General features: G+C 46.4%; 1 protein-coding gene across 1 annotated transcript in view; it reads right to left on the bottom strand.

Annotated features, from left to right (window-relative positions):
* Positions 1 to 15575, bottom strand: part of LOC129828645 (syntaxin-binding protein 4-like) — a 122646-nt gene that overhangs the window by 71608 nt on the left and 35463 nt on the right. Inside the window, exons 11-13 of the mRNA XM_055889741.1 lie at positions 13039 to 13111; positions 6915 to 7012; positions 6359 to 6455 (exon numbers count right to left, since the gene is read on the bottom strand). Coding sequence (XP_055745716.1) covers positions 6359 to 6455; positions 6915 to 7012; positions 13039 to 13111 — 268 coding nt within the window. The remainder of the gene's footprint in view (positions 1 to 6358; positions 6456 to 6914; positions 7013 to 13038; positions 13112 to 15575) is intronic.

Consider the following 15575-nt stretch of genomic DNA (forward strand, 5'->3'; position numbering starts at 1 on the left):
TAGTGGGCCGAGGGCAGGTAGGAGACCTGCGCCCACTTCCCAGGCTAACCGTGGAGAGCGGGAGTACGGGCAGACACCGTGTTACGCAGTAGAGCGCACGGTGTCTCCTGTACGTGTTCATAGCCCGGTGCGGGTTATTCCACCTCCCCGCACTGGTAGGTCTAGATTGGGCATTGAGCCAAGTGCCAGGAAGCCGGCTCTACATATATGGCCTCCAGTACGTCTCCTTGGGCCGGCTTACATGGCACCAGCCTTACGCATGGTGTCCCCGGTTCGCCTACATAGCCCGGTGCGGGTTATTCCACCTCCCCGCACTGGGCGGGCGACGGGGAGCATTCAACCAGGTAAGGTTGGGCAGGCTCGGTGCTCAAGGGAGCCAGTACGCCTGCACGGTCCGGTATTTCCGGCGCCACCTCCCCGCCCCAGCCCAGTACCACCAGTGCCTACACCACGCACCAGGCTTCCAGTGCGTTTCCAGAGCCCTGTTCCTCCTCCACGCACTCTCCCTGTGGTGTGTGTCTCCAGCCCAGTGCCTCCAGTTCCGGCACCACGCACCAGGTCTACTGTGCGCCTCAGCAGGTCAGAGTCGGCCGTCTGCCCAACGCCGCCTGCGCTGCTTGCCTGCTCAGCGCTGCCCGAACTGTCTGCCTTCCCAGCGTGGTCTGAACTGTCTGCCTGCCCAGCGCTGCCCGTCTGTCCCGAGCCTTCAGAGCCGTCCAGCCAGGACCAGCCAGTGCCGCCGAGCCAGGACCAGCCAAAGCCGTCCAGCCAGGACCAGCCAGAGCCGTCCAGCCAGGACCAGCCAGAGCCGTCCAGCCAGGACCAGCCAGAGCCGTCCAGCCAGGACCAGCCAGAGCCGTCCAGCCAGGACAAGCCAGAGCCGTCCAGCCAGGACAAGCCAGAGCCGTCCAGCCAGGACCAGCCAGAGCCGTCCAGCCAGGATCCGCCAGAGCCTTCCGCCAGCCAGGATCCGCCAGAGCCAGCCGCCAGCCAGGATCCGCCAGAGCCAGCCGCCAGCCAGGATCCGCCAGAGCCAGCCAGCCAGGATCCGCCAGAGCCAGCCAGCCAGGATCCGCCAGAGCCAGCCAGCCAGGATCCGCCAGAGCCAGCCAGCCAGGATCCGCCCCTCAGTCCGGTGCTGCCCCTCAGTCCGGTGCTGCACCTTATCCCGGTGCTGCCCCTTATCTTGACAGTACCCTTTAAATGAAGTGGGTGGAATAGGAGGGTGGTCATTCAGAGGGGAATACGGAAGCTGGGATTGACTATGGTGGGGTGGGGACCTCGCCCAGAGCCTGAGCCACCACCGTGGTCAGACGCCCACCCAGACCCTCCCCTAGACTTTTGGTGGTGCGTTCGGAGTACGCACCTTGAGGGGGGGGTTATGTCACGTTCCTGACCGGTTTTCTGTTATTTTGTATGTGTTAGTCGGTCAGGGCGTGAGTTTGGGTGGGCAGTCTATGTTATGTGTTTCTATGTTGGTAAAGGGTGACCTGATATGGTTCTCAATTAGAGGCAGGTGGTTTTCATTTCCTCTGATTGAGAGCCATATTAAGGTAGGTGTTTTCACATTGATTGTTGTGGGTGGTTGTCTCCTGTGTCTGTGTTTGTCGCGCCACACGGGACTGTCTCGGTTTGTTTGTACGTTCGTTCTTTTGTGTAGTCTGTTTTTTCCTGTTCGTGCGTTCTTCGTTACATGTAAGTTCTTACGTTCAGGTCAGTCTACATTTGTTTTGTTATTTTGTTTAGTATCAAGTATAGTTCGTTTTTTGTCTTGTTTAAATAAATCATTATGTCTAACTACCACGCTGCATATTGGTCATCTGATCCGTCTCGCCTCTCCTCGTCTGAGGAGGAGGAAGAGCTAGAAATCCGTTACAACACTAAAATAACACATTCTAGATCTGAATGAATGAAATATTCTTATTAAATACTTTTGTCTTTACATAGTTCAATGTGCTGACAACAAAATCACACAAAAATGATCAATGGAAATCAAATTTATCAACCCATGGAGGTCTGGATTTGGAGTCACACTCAAAATTAAAGTGGAAAACCACACTACAGGCTGATCCAACTTTGATGTAATGTCCTTAAAAAGTCAAAATGAGGCTCAGTAGTGTGTGTGGCCTCCACGTGCCTGTATGACCTCCTTACAACACCTGGGCATGCTCCTGATGAGGTGGCGGATGGTCTCCTGAGGGATCTCCTCCCAGACCTGGACTAAAGCATCCGCCAACTCCTGGACAGTCTGTGGTGCAACGTGGCGTTGGTGGATGGAGCGAGACATGATGCCCCAGATGTGCTCAATTGGATTCAGGTCTGGGGAATGGGCGGGCCAGTCCATAGCATCAATTCCTTCCTCTTGCAGGAACTACTGACACACTCCAGCCACATGAGGTCTAGCATTGTCTTGCATTAGGAGGAACCCAGGGCCAACCGCACCAGCATATGGTCTCACAAGGGGTCTGAGGATCTCATCTCGGTACCCAATGGCAGTCAGGCTACCTCTGGCGAGCACATGGAGGGCTGTGCGGCCCCCCAAAGAAATGCCACCCCACAACCTTGACTGACCCACCGCCAAACCGGTCATGCTGGAGGATGTTGCAGGCAGCAGAACGTTCTCCATGGCGTCTCCAGACTCTGTCACGTCTGTCACATGTGCTCAGTGTGAACCTCCTTTCATCTGTGAAGAACACAGGGCGCCAGTGGCGAATTTGCCAATCTTGGTGTTCTCTGGCAAATGCCAAACGTCCTGCACGGTGTTGGGCTGTAAGCACAACCCCCACCTATGGACGTCGGGCCCTCATACCATGGAGTCTGTTTCTGACCGTTTGAGCAGACACATGCACATTTGTGGCCTGCTGGAGGTCATTTTGCAGGGCTCTGGCAGTGCACCTCCTTGCACAAAGGCGGAGGTAGCGGTCCTGCTGCTGGGTTGTTGCCCTCCTACGGCCTCCTCCACGTCTCCTGATGTACTGGCCTGTCTCCTGGTAGCGCCTCCATGCTCTGGACACTACGCTGACAGACACAGCAAACCTTTTTGCCACAGCTCGCATTGATGTGCCATCCTGGATGAACTGCACTACCTGAGCCACTTGTGTGGGTTGTAGACTCCGTCTCATGCTACCACTAGAGTGAGAGCACCGCCAGCATTCAAAAGTGACCAAAACATCAGCCAGGAAGCATAGGAACTGAGAAGTGGTCTGTGGTCACCACCTGCAGAATCACTCCTTTATTGGGGGTGTCTTGCTAATTGCCTATAATTTCCACCTTTTGTCTATTCCATTTGCACAACAGCATGTGAAATTTATTGTCAATCAGTGTTGCTTCCTAAGTGGACAGTGGACAGTGTGATTGACTTGGAGTTACATTGTGTTGTTTAAGTGTTCCCTTTATTTTTTTGAGCAGTGTATATTCATGTCACCAAATAATTGATTAAAACACACTGTTTTGCAATGAAGGACTACCGTAGCCTCAGCAGTACTCTATAGGGTAGCACCATGGTGTAGCCGGAGGACAGCTAGTAATTATGTAATTATGACAACTTCCAGTAATTATGACAACTTTCAGAGGATGTTCCGATCCCAATCAAAGGATCAGAGAATGAATCTAGTACTGAAAGCATAAGCTACAGCTAGCTAGCACTGTATAAAATGTGGTGAGTAGTTGACTCAAAGAGAGGACAATAGTTGAACAGTTTCTTTCACAATTAAGGAGAAGCAAGAGAGAGATAGCTATATTTGGTTGTATTTAGCAGTTAGCTAGTTTAGACTACTCATTTACATTTACATTTAAGTCATTTAGCAGACGCTCTTATCCAGAGCGACTTACAAGTACATACATTCATACTTTTTTTGTACTGGCCCCCCGTGGGAAATGAACCCACAACCCTGGCGTTGCAAGCGTCATGCTCTACCAACTGAGCTACACGGGGCTCAAACAACCAGCTCAAACAGAGAGGGATGCAATTGTTGTGGGAAAACAACTAGTTGGCTATGGCTATCCATCACTGGAACTCTTCCAAGTCAAGGTAAGCTTTTGTTTGATTAATTTGTCACTGGGGCCACCAGTGTAACTGCTAAACTGCTTTCTGACTGTACACCGTACTGTATGATTGTAGCGAGTTTATTAACACGTTAGTTCTAGTAGATATGTTGACTATGACCTGACAACCGACTGTTTCTTAAAAACGGAAGAAAACAGAATGAAACCGGGATAAACATGCCTGAATTTGTCCAATAGAAACATTTGCAACTGTTGGACCAATGATTAATCATTGGAGAGCAAGTGGGTGTAGTCAGTGTGTTGTGCAGTGAATTGAATAGAGTTTTTAGAAAGTAGACGGAAAGAAAGATTGGTTAGAGAGAACAAGATCACTAAAGTCAATGCTTTAATCTCATTGGATGTTAATACAGTATTTTTTTAAAACTCTATTCTATGTAAACTTTTATTCATAGGCTAGGTTGTAGAAACCCCATGATGGGTGCAGGGAAAATTTGAGCTGGGTGAATGTCATCTGAATGTAATAGAAACAAGGCCATGCTCATACATAAAATAAAATAAATCATTGTCCCTCATCTTAAAGGGCACCGACCACTGAAAGAAGTTAGCTATCATCTAACATGTTCAGGGAATGCGTGATGGATACGTTGATGTGCAACATGTCAATATAGGATCCAGAATGATCAGATATAATTTTGGCCCTTTAGAGATTAATTTGCCTACATGTTTGTGCATATTGGCCTAGGGCCTCGGCTATTTGCCACATAACTTAGGCCTACCACCTGTGAAAGTTAGAACTCAAAACACACTAGCTAGATTGCTCACTCTAAATATGATATTGTTGCTAGATAGAAATGCAATTGATCTCACAGTAAATGTCCTACAAAAATGTTACATTGGTAGGCCCATATAGGCTCTTGATGTAGGCTATTCACCGCAAATGGTGCTCTCGGCTCCGTTCTGCTAGCGTATCATCTCAATTATATACTCCATCTTTAAAGTGCTGTTACATCCTCTATATTGATCGATGAGAAATAATTGTTATACTCACATGAATATGAAACTCTCCTCTTTTTTAACAACAGTAACAGTAGTTGTTTTAAAAAAAAAACTCTCTTTCCCGGGAATTACATTTCAAAATGTTGCTCAACTGTCTGTATGCTTGTGCTTCACAGAACGCATCTCTCCCTTCACTCTGTGTGCAAAAAGGGGAGAGGGAATGAGAGCCAGCACTGAAACAGAGACAGGGCAGATACTTTCATTGCAGGAAGCAGGTTAATGCACATTACTGTTGACCAAATAATGGTTTTACAACTAAACAATCTGCAAGAACGCTCTGAAGCCTAATCACAAACATAAGGAAAATTGCTTCGGTAAGAGGGCAATGTTGGTTCTGGTTATTTCCATTTCTCGTCCCAGCTCTAATTCGTTTTGTTGTCTATCAAATTGTCTTTTATTATTTTATTGCCATGGTGATACAGGCACAACATAACAGAAACCCTGTAGCCATGTCTGTCGTGTTTTAAAATACCTTTGAAAACTGAATTTGAGACATGTTAAGGCCTTTAAATCAGATAAATTAATAAAATATTTTTTAAGACTTTTGAAGGATGTGCATGTGTTTAGGATAAGTATCAGCCATCAGGGTTAAACGTACATTGTCTTGCCCTGGAGGCAGAACTGAGCGGTTTCCACTAGATGGGCCAGCTGCAAAGACAAAATTGGCTCGATTTTGATGAAGTGTAGTCTTACCTGCGCAGGCCACTGTCAGAGCAGGGTTACGGTCAGGTAAGGTTATGGGGAAGTGTAGTCTTACCAGCCTAGGCCACTGTCAGAGCAGGGTTAGAGTTAGGGTCAGGTAAGGTTATGGGGAAGTGTAGTCTTACCAGCCTAGGCCACTGTCAGAGCAGGGTTAGAGTTAGGGTCAGGTAAGGTTATGGGGAAGTGTAGTCTTACCAGCCTAGGCCACTGTCAGAGCAGGGTTAGAGTTAGGGTCAGGTAAGGTTATGGGGAAGTGTAGTCTTACCTGCGCAGGCCACTGTCAGAGCAGGGTTACGGTCAGGTAAGGTTATGGGGAAGTGTAGTCTTACCAGCCTAGGCCACTGTCGGAGCAGGGTTAGAGTTAGGGTCAGGTAAGGTTATGGGGAAGTGTAATCTTACCAGCCTAGGCCACTGTCAGAGCAGGTTAGGGTCAGGTAAGGTTATGGGGAAGTGTAGTCTTACCTGCGTAGGCCACTGTCAGAGCAGGTTAGGGTCAGGTAAGGTTATGGGGAAGTGTAGTCTTACCTGTGCAGGCCACTGTCAGAGCAGGGTTAGAGTTAGGGTCAGGTAAGGTTATGGGGAAGTGTAGTCTTACCTGCGTAGGCCACTGTCCCAGCAGGGTCTGTTTGTAGTCTGGCCCTCAACGTCTGTCTCTGTGCCTCTGTAGGATTCAGTCCCAATGCATCCAGAGCCTGGCAACACACACAGAGTTACACACACACACCATACTCTTAAATATGACCACACACACAGACTAGTAAACCACACACACACCTAGCGTGACTAAGCATGCTGGATGTGAATACTGAATATCGATATTGCCATGATGTCGTGGGAGAATGATTGGAGCAGCTCGGACAATGCACAGTGAACACACTGAGCACACACGTTGGCTGTATGGTGCAGTGTAATCAGGCCAGAGCACATGACAGACCAGCAGCAGTAATAGCTTATTGAGCAGTGTCTCTGCAGGGATGAGGCTAAATCAACACAATCAATACAATGACCCTAATGTCAAACCACATCCGTACAGTACACACACAGACACACACACACACACAATTATAAACATTCCCATACACATACTCTAATTCTTAGACACATACATTAAACCATTACACCCTGATAAACACACACGCTTCCACACTGACCTGCTCCAGCCTCTCCAGTTTGAGGCGACAGATGGAGCTGAGGGAGCACTTCCTTTGTGGTACGTGACTGCTGACTGGCTGCCATACAGGGGAGGATTCTGGGTAGAGGGAGACAGACAGGTAACCAAGTGAACCAGTGACTGGGTATAATAACGCATAACGTTGTTGTTTTTTATGACAAATGTATTACATTTATTGCATATACATGTTGAAAAAGAAAAGCTTATAAAATGGAGGAGAGAGAGAGAGGGGGCAGAGGCAAAGAGAGAGGCAAAGAGAGAGGCAGAGGCAAAAAGAGAGGCAGAGGCAAAGAGAGAGGCAGAGGCAAAGAGAGAGGCAAAGAGAGAGGCAGAGGCAAAGAGAGAGGCAGAGGCAGAGAGAGAGGCAGAGGCAGAGAGAGAGGCAGAGAGGGCAGAGAGAGAGGCAGAGAGGGCAGAGAGAGAGGCAGAGAGGGCAGAGAGAGAGGCAGAGAGGGCAGAGAGAGAGGCAGAGAGGGCAGAGAGAGAGAGGCAGAGGCAAAGAGGGCAGAGGCAAAGAGAGAGGGCAGAGGCAAAGAGAGAGGCAGAGGCAAAGAGAGAGGCAAAGAGAGAGGCAGAGGCAAAGAGAGAGGCAGAGGCAGAGAGAGAGGCAGAGGCAAAGAGAGAGGCAGAGGCAGAGAGAGAGGCAGAGGCAGAGAGAGAGGCAGAGGCAGAGAGAGAGGCAGAGGCAGAGAGAGAGGCAGAGGCAGAGAGAGAGGCAGAGAGGGCAGAGAGAGAGGCAGAGGCAAAGAGAGAGGCAAAGAGAGAGGCAGAGGCAAAGAGAGAGGCAGAGGCAAAGAGAGAGGCAGAGGCAAAGAGAGAGGCAGAGGCAAAGAGAGAGGCAGAGGCAGAGAGAGAGGCAGAGGCAGAGAGAGAGGCAGAGGCAAAGAGAGAGGCAGAGGCAAAGAGAGAGGCAGAGGCAGAGAGAGAGGCAGAGGCAGAGAGAGAGGCAGAGAGGGCAGAGAGAGAGGCAGAGAGGGCAGAGAGAGAGGCAGAGAGGGCAGAGAGAGAGGCAGAGAGGGCAGAGAGAGAGAGGCAGAGGCAAAGAGGGCAGAGGCAAAGAGAGAGGCAGAGGCAAAGAGAGAGGCAGAGGCAAAGAGAGAGGCAAAGAGAGAGGCAGAGGCAAAGAGAGAGGCAGAGGCAAAGAGAGAGGCAGAGGCAGAGAGAGAGGCAGAGAGGGCAGAGAGAGAGGCAGAGAGGGCAGAGAGAGAGGCAGAGAGGGCAGAGAGAGAGGCAGAGAGGGCAGAGAGAGAGGCAGAGAGGGCAGAGAGAGAGGCAGAGAGGGCAGAGAGAGAGGCAGAGAGGGCAGAGAGAGAGGCAGAGAGGGCAGAGAGAGAGGCAGAGAGGGCAGAGAGAGAGAGGGCAGAGGCAAAGAGAGAGGGCAGAGGCAAAGAGAGAGGCAGAGGCAAAGAGAGAGGCAGAGGCAAAGAGAGAGGCAAAGAGAGAGGGCAGAGGCAGAGAGAGTGGCAGAGGCAAAGAGAGAGGGCGGAGGCAGAGAGAGAGGCAGAGGCAGAGAGAGAGGCAGAGGCAAAGAGAGAGGCAGAGGCAGAGAGAGAGGCAGAGGCAGAGAGAGAGGCAGAGGCAGAGAGAGAGACAGAGGCAGAGAGAGAGGCAGAGGCAGAGAGAGTGGCAGAGGCAGAGAGAGTGGCAGAGGCAGAGAGAGAGGCAGAGGCAAAGAGAGAGGCAGAGGCAAAGAGAGAGGCAGAGAGGGCAGAGAGAGAGGCAGAGAGGGCAGAGGCAGAGAGAGGGGCAGAGGCAAAGAGAGAGGCAGAGGCAAAGAGAGAGAGAGATTTGCAGAGCAAGAGAGAAAGAGAGATTTGTCACGTTCTGAGACAAATCAGAATTTAAGGTACATTACACATATTATTCGGAATATTCCCACTTTATGGGAACAATCCCACTTTATGGGAACAATCCCACTTTATACACAAGTCTGTTACACAAGCATATCTCAATTCAGCCCTTTGTCATTTCAGAGTAAGAACAGGTGAGCTGTAAACAGACAGGTCTAGTCAGAGTGAGAACAGGTGAGCTGTAAACAGACAGGTCTAGTCAGAGTGAGAACAGGTGAGCTGTAAACAGACAGGTCTAGTCAGAGTGAGAACAGGTGAGCTGTAAACAGACAGGTCTAGTCAGAGGGAGAACAGGTGAGCTGTAAACAGACGGGTCTAGTCAGAGTGAGAACAAGTGAGCTGTAAACAGACAGGTCTAGTCAGAGTGAGAACAGGTGAGCTGTAAACAAACAGGTCTAGTCAGAGTGAGAACAGGTGAGCTGTAAACAGACGGGTCTAGTCAGCGTGAGAACAGGTGAGCTGTAAACAGACAGGTCTAGTCAGAGTGAGAACAGGTGAGCTGTAAACAGACAGGTCTAGTCAGCGTGAGAACAGGTGAGCTGTAAACAGACAGGTCTAGTCAGCGTGAGAACAGGTGAGCTGTAAACAGACAGGTCTAGTCAGAGTGAGAACAGGTGAGCTGTAAACAGACAGGTCTAGTCAGAGTGAGAACATGTGAGCTGTAAACAGACAGGTCTAGTCAGAGTGAGAACATGTGAGCTGTAAACACACAGGTCTAGTCAGAGTGAGAACAGGTGAGCTGTAAACAGACAGGTCTAGTCAGAGTGAGAACAGGTGAGCTGTAAACAGACAGGTCTAGTCAGAGTGAGAACAGGTGAGCTGTAAACAGACAGGTCTAGTCAGAGTGAGAACAGGTGAGCTGTAAACAGACAGGTCTAGTCAGAGTGAGAACAGGTGAGCTGTAAACAGACAGGTCTAGTCAGAGTGAGAACAGGTGAGCTGTAAACAGGTTCTGGAGAGAGAGATAATTAGAGATGAAAAAAACAGGAAAGAACGGTGAGGGAAATGATTCTGATGGACGGCTCGGCTTCACTGCAGCCTTCCACACAATCCATCTGTTCAAAAATCCACCAAGTTCACGACAAGAGGATAGACAGAGGCAGTCCTCTGACAAACAGATACAGTCCACCGTAGCTCTGTAGGTAGAGCATGGTGCGTGCAATGCAAGGATAGTGGGTTCAATTCCTGGAACCACCCGTACGTAAAATGGATGCAAGCATGACTGTAACTCACTTTGGATAAAAGCTTTTGCTAAATGGCCTATCAAATTATTATTATTATTACTACAAATTTAAATTTTGGAAGTGGTGAATTGAGGTAAACAGGTAAATGTAGTAAACAGGGAAATGTAGTAAACAGGTAAATGCAGTAAACAGGTAAATGTAGTAAACAGGTAAATGTAGTAAACAGGTAAATGTAGTAAACAGGTAAATGTAGTAAACAGGTAAATGTAGTAAACAGGTAAATGTAGTAAACAGGTAAATGCAGTAAACAGGTAAATGTAGTAAACAGGTAAATGCAGTAAACAGGTAAATGTAGTAAACAGGTAAATGTAGTAAACAGGTAAATGTAGTAAACAGGTAAATGTAGTAAACAGGTAAATGCAGTAAACAGGTAAATGTAGTAAACAGGTAAATGTAGTAAACAGGTAAATGCAGTAAACAGGTAAATGTAGTAAACAGGTAAATGTAGTAAACAGGTAAATGTAGTAAACAGGTAAATGCAGTAAACAGGTAAATGTAGTAAACAGGTAAATGTAGTAAACAGGTAAATGTAGTAAACAGGTAAATGTAGTAAACAGGTAAATGTAGTAAACAGGTAAATGCAGTAAACAGGTAAATGTAGTAAACAGGTAAATGTAGTAAACAGGTAAATGCAGTAAACAGGTAAATGTAGTAAACAGGTAAATGTAGTAAACAGGTAAATGTAGTAAACAGGGAAATGTAGTAAACAGGTAAATGCAGTAAACAGGTAAATGTAGTAAACAGGTAAATGTAGTAAACAGGTAAATGCAGTAAACAGGTAAATGTAGTAAACAGGTAAATGTAGTAAACAGGTAAATGTAGTAAACAGGGAAATGTAGTAAACAGGTAAATGCAGTAAACAGGTAAATGTAGTAAACAGGTAAATGTAGTAAACAGGTAAATGCAGTAAACAGGTAAATGTAGTAAACAGGTAAATGTAGTAAACAGGGAAATGTAGTAAACAGGTAAATGCAGTAAACAGGTAAATGTAGTAAACAGGTAAATGCAGTAAACAGGTAAATGTAGTAAACAGGTACATGTAGTAAACAGGTAAATGTAGTAAACAGGTAAATGTAGTAAACAGGGAAATGTAGTAAACAGGTAAATGTAATTCACAGGTAAATGCAGTAAACAGGTAAATGTAGTACACAGGTAAATGTAGTAAACAGGTAAATGTAGTAAACAGGTAAATGTAGTAAACAGCTAAATGTAGTAAACGTGTGCACAGGAGTCATATCTGATTATACTACTGCACCACCTGATCATTACCATGTTGAGCAACATTTGAAGGAAACCTATGTGCTATTATTCACACCTCTGTGTCAACTGATCATTAGCATGTTGAGCAACACAGAACATCCAGCAGCCAGACAACACCACTCATCATCATTCCAAAGCGCTCTGAAGAACATTATTCTGACAAGGGATTCCATCCGGAAGATGACAAGATGTTATTGGGATTCCATCCGGAAGATGACAAGATGTTATTGGGACGGAGGCGGACAGAATGTCTTGTTTTTGACACCATCAGATCCAAGCACCTCCCACCTGCCTAATTTCCTCCTTCCATGCTGCATGCCACACCACGTCACTACAGTCCCCTCTATACTAATCTGAGCTCAGGTTCCTAAATGGTTCCATATCCCCTATATAGTGCATTACTTTTGACCAGGGCCCTTACGGCCTACTATAGACCAGGGTTTCCCAAACTCGGTCCAGGAGCATGATTGAGCCCCCCCCGGTGCACGTTTTTGCCCTGGCACTACACAGCTGATTCAAATAATCAAAGCTTGATGATGAGTTGGTTATTTGAATCAGCTGTGTGGTGCTAGGACGAAAACCAAAACGTACACCCAGGAGGGGCCCCAGGACCGAGTTTGGGAAGCGCTGCTATAGACGACAGCATATTGTAATATAGAGCAGAGTAGAATAATAATTTCCCAGAGGGAACTTTGGTACCACACATACCCTTACAGAATTGCTTTCAACTAATTAGAATAGTATAGAACAGAGTAGAGCAGTGTAAAAATGTGTCAAACCATACAACCCAGCTTAGAACAATAACAGAACAAATACACACAAAAACACAGAACAGTTGAGAACACTGAACCTTGGAGACACACATGGATCGATGAGTAATGTGCATGACAAGACATCATGCTAGAACTGGTTTCAAAAGGAGGTAGGCAAATATATGTCACATCATTACCTGGGATGGTTGTGGGCCTCAAATCAAATTGTATTAGTCACATGTGCCGAATACAACAGGTGTAGACCTTACAGTGAAATGCTTACTTACAAGGCCCTAACCAACAGTGCAGTTTAAAAAAATACGGATAAGAATAAGAGATAAAAGTAACAGAGCAGCAGTAAAAAATAACAATATATACAGGGGGGTGCCAGTACAGAGTCAATGTGCGGGGGCACCGGTTAGTCGAGGTAGTATGTACATGTAGGTAGTTTGCCTGTACTCACAGACTGAGTTTATGACATGGCTCTGTCCTCTGGAGAGAGATAAGGGCTAAAAGGGCCCACGCTCGTTAAACTAGTATCTCTTCTTTACGACCTGCTGTGATCTGTTTCCACGTAGATTCCACCTACAGGTATGCATCCCAAAGGGGCACCGTATTCCATGTATATAGTACACTACTTTAAACCAGAGGCCAATGGGCCCTGATCAAAAGAAGTGCACTACATAGGAATTAGGGTGTCATTTGTGATGCATCCTAATTGGAGGTGTATCCGAGGGCAGGACTGGAACATGTCCTAAAGCGATTGGACACGATGTTCAGAAATGTACATCAACAACAACTCACTGCACCCCTTTCTGGTCTGGCTATTTTCAGAAAAGTCAGTGTAGTTATATTAGCCCAGATGCCAAGGAGAAGGTGAGACAGAGAGGGGAAGAAGAATGAGAGAGAGGTTGAGATAGAGAGAGAAAAAAAATGAGAGGGGGAAAGAGAGGAAAAACCGAGACAGAGATGCAGAGAGAAATAGCCAGGTTTCTCACCAGGCTTGGCGTCTGTGGTGCTGGGACTCTGAGGAGGGGAGGAGACGCACGTCTGTTCTGTCCTCATTCGCACCTGCAGGACACAACCACACCACCACATTACCACCACATTACCACCACATTACCACCACATTACCACCACATTACCACCACATTACCACCACACCATACAACCAATGTTCCCTCAAAAAAAATTAGGCTCTGGGCAAATTTCAAGTCTGCTGAGTGCAAACTTGAACGTTGTGAAAATTCGGGTGCAATTTCCATTGAGCGTTTACTGTGAACACTGAGGCTGTACCCGCTTTAAGTTGCAGGGCTTGACATTGACCTGTTTATCCACTTGTCCTTTAGACAAGGAGGTGAATGAAAATGTGGTTGACTTGTTTGATACAAGAAACCATTTTACAAAATAAAATTCCTTATTATTCCCATACCATTACTACAGAGAATCAGACAAATTATGCTACCCTCTGCCTATAGGTTACTTAGCTTACTCTAGCCCAGTTATAGATCATTTGTAGTCAGCAATAGGGGAGTGATTGCTTCCTACATTTCTAGACCCTTTAAAAAGTGAGTCAGATTAATAGATTTTTTTTTGTCTTAAAGGGGCAGTGTTGTGTTTTGAGACAAAAAAAGGTCTTTACCTGACTCACTTTTTAAAGGGTCTAGAAAAGTAGGAAGCAATCACACCCCTATTGCTGACTACAAATTATCTATAACTGTGCTAATAACTCACGAACTAGCAAAGAATATGAACAAAATGTGCACATGCCTACATGCACCTCTCGCATTGATATCCAAACAAGTACATCTACTCACGATCGCTCATACTGTAAACACAGTCCAGTTCAAAGTAAATGGCACAGATCCATGTATGGCAATGGTCTATTTGTATTTACAATAGGCCTACTGCAGCTCTGATTGTTTATGCCACACCGGTCTGTGAAGAATACGGGCTGAGTAATGCGTGTCAATGCAATAGAATCCTACTCCGATGCGTTCTGCCTACAACAAAATCTCTTGCATAGTTCGTTTTGTTTCGGTATGTTGCATTGAAAGTGGCTAATATTGCGTTGATTCGATCACAATTACCACAGTATAGGGAAACGTTGATAGTGTTAACAGGGAAAACTCTAGAACAGTAGTCACCAACCTTTTGAGTCAAAATCACGACTTAAAACGCAGCAAAAAAAGAAACGTCCTCTCACTGTGTTAATTTTCCGCGAACCTAACGTGTAAATATTTGTATGAACATAACAAGATTCAACAACAGACAAACTGAACAAGTTCCACAGACATGTGACTAACAGAAATGGAATAATGTGTCCCTGAACAAAGGGGGGGATCAAAATCAAAAGTAACAGTCAGTATCTGGTGTGGCCACCAGCTGCATTAAGTACTGCGGTGCATCTCCTCCTATTGCGGATAGTCGGAGCACTGATGGAGGGATTGTGCGTTCCTGGTGTAACTCGGGCAGTTGTTGTTGCCATCCTGTACCTGTCCCGCAGGTGTGATGTTCGGATGTACCGATCCTGTGCAGGTGTTGTTACACGTGGTCTGCCACTGCGAGGATGATCAGCTGTCCATCCTGTCTCCCTGTAGTGCTGTCTTAGGCTTCTCACAGTACGGACATTGCAATTTATTGCCCTGGCCACATCTGCAGTCCTGATGCCTCCTTGCAGCATGCCTAAGGCACATTCACGCAGATGAGCAGAGACCCTGGGCATCTTTCATTTGGTGTTTTTCAGAGTCAGTAGAAAGGCCTCTTTAGTGTCCTAAGTTTTCATAACTGTGACCTTAATTGCCTACCGTCTGTAAGCTGTTAGTGTCTTAACGACTGTTCCACAGGTGCATGTTCATTCATTGTTTATGGTTCATGGAAGAAGCATTGCTTCCAACCCTTAACAATGAAGATCTGTGAAGTTATTTGGATTTTTACTAATTATCTTTGAAAGACAGGGTCCTGAAACAGGGATGTTTATTTTTTTGCTGAGTTTACAACAGTAACCTATTAAAAACATTACTGTAGCATTGAGGTTTGTGCTGTAAGCTATAGGCCCAACACATTATCACCGCATATTGGTTTTGCTTGAATTGCCCTGCCAATGCATTGTTGTTCGGGCCATTTTTTTACAATTGTATTTCTACATTTGAGGTAGGCTATATGATCACACTGGTAATAGAACCGTTGTTGTATTGTGAGGCATAGCTGAGTGAGCATACATTTAAATAATTTGCTTTTTATTTTACTGGGCTGATGGTGCCTGCATGTGATGGTCAGTCTCAGTGGAGGGAGAGAGCAGCAGACTGAGGCTCAATTTCTCAACATCCCTCCACTCTCCCTTTCCTCCGCTGATCAAAAAGGGACACCGTCTTCCAGCTGACAGCGAAACTCGAGTCGCACCGCATTATTTCTGCCTCAAGCACAAATTCATGTTGTTTCTCCTATGATCAGAGAAAGTGAAATATTCCTTGATATTAAAAAAGACCCAAGCTGCTAACAACAACGACAACAACAACAACAATGACGCGAGCCT

Source organism: Salvelinus fontinalis, chromosome 30, assembly GCF_029448725.1.
Source record: "Salvelinus fontinalis isolate EN_2023a chromosome 30, ASM2944872v1, whole genome shotgun sequence".
In the NCBI taxonomy this organism is placed as follows: Eukaryota; Metazoa; Chordata; class Actinopteri; order Salmoniformes; family Salmonidae; genus Salvelinus; species Salvelinus fontinalis.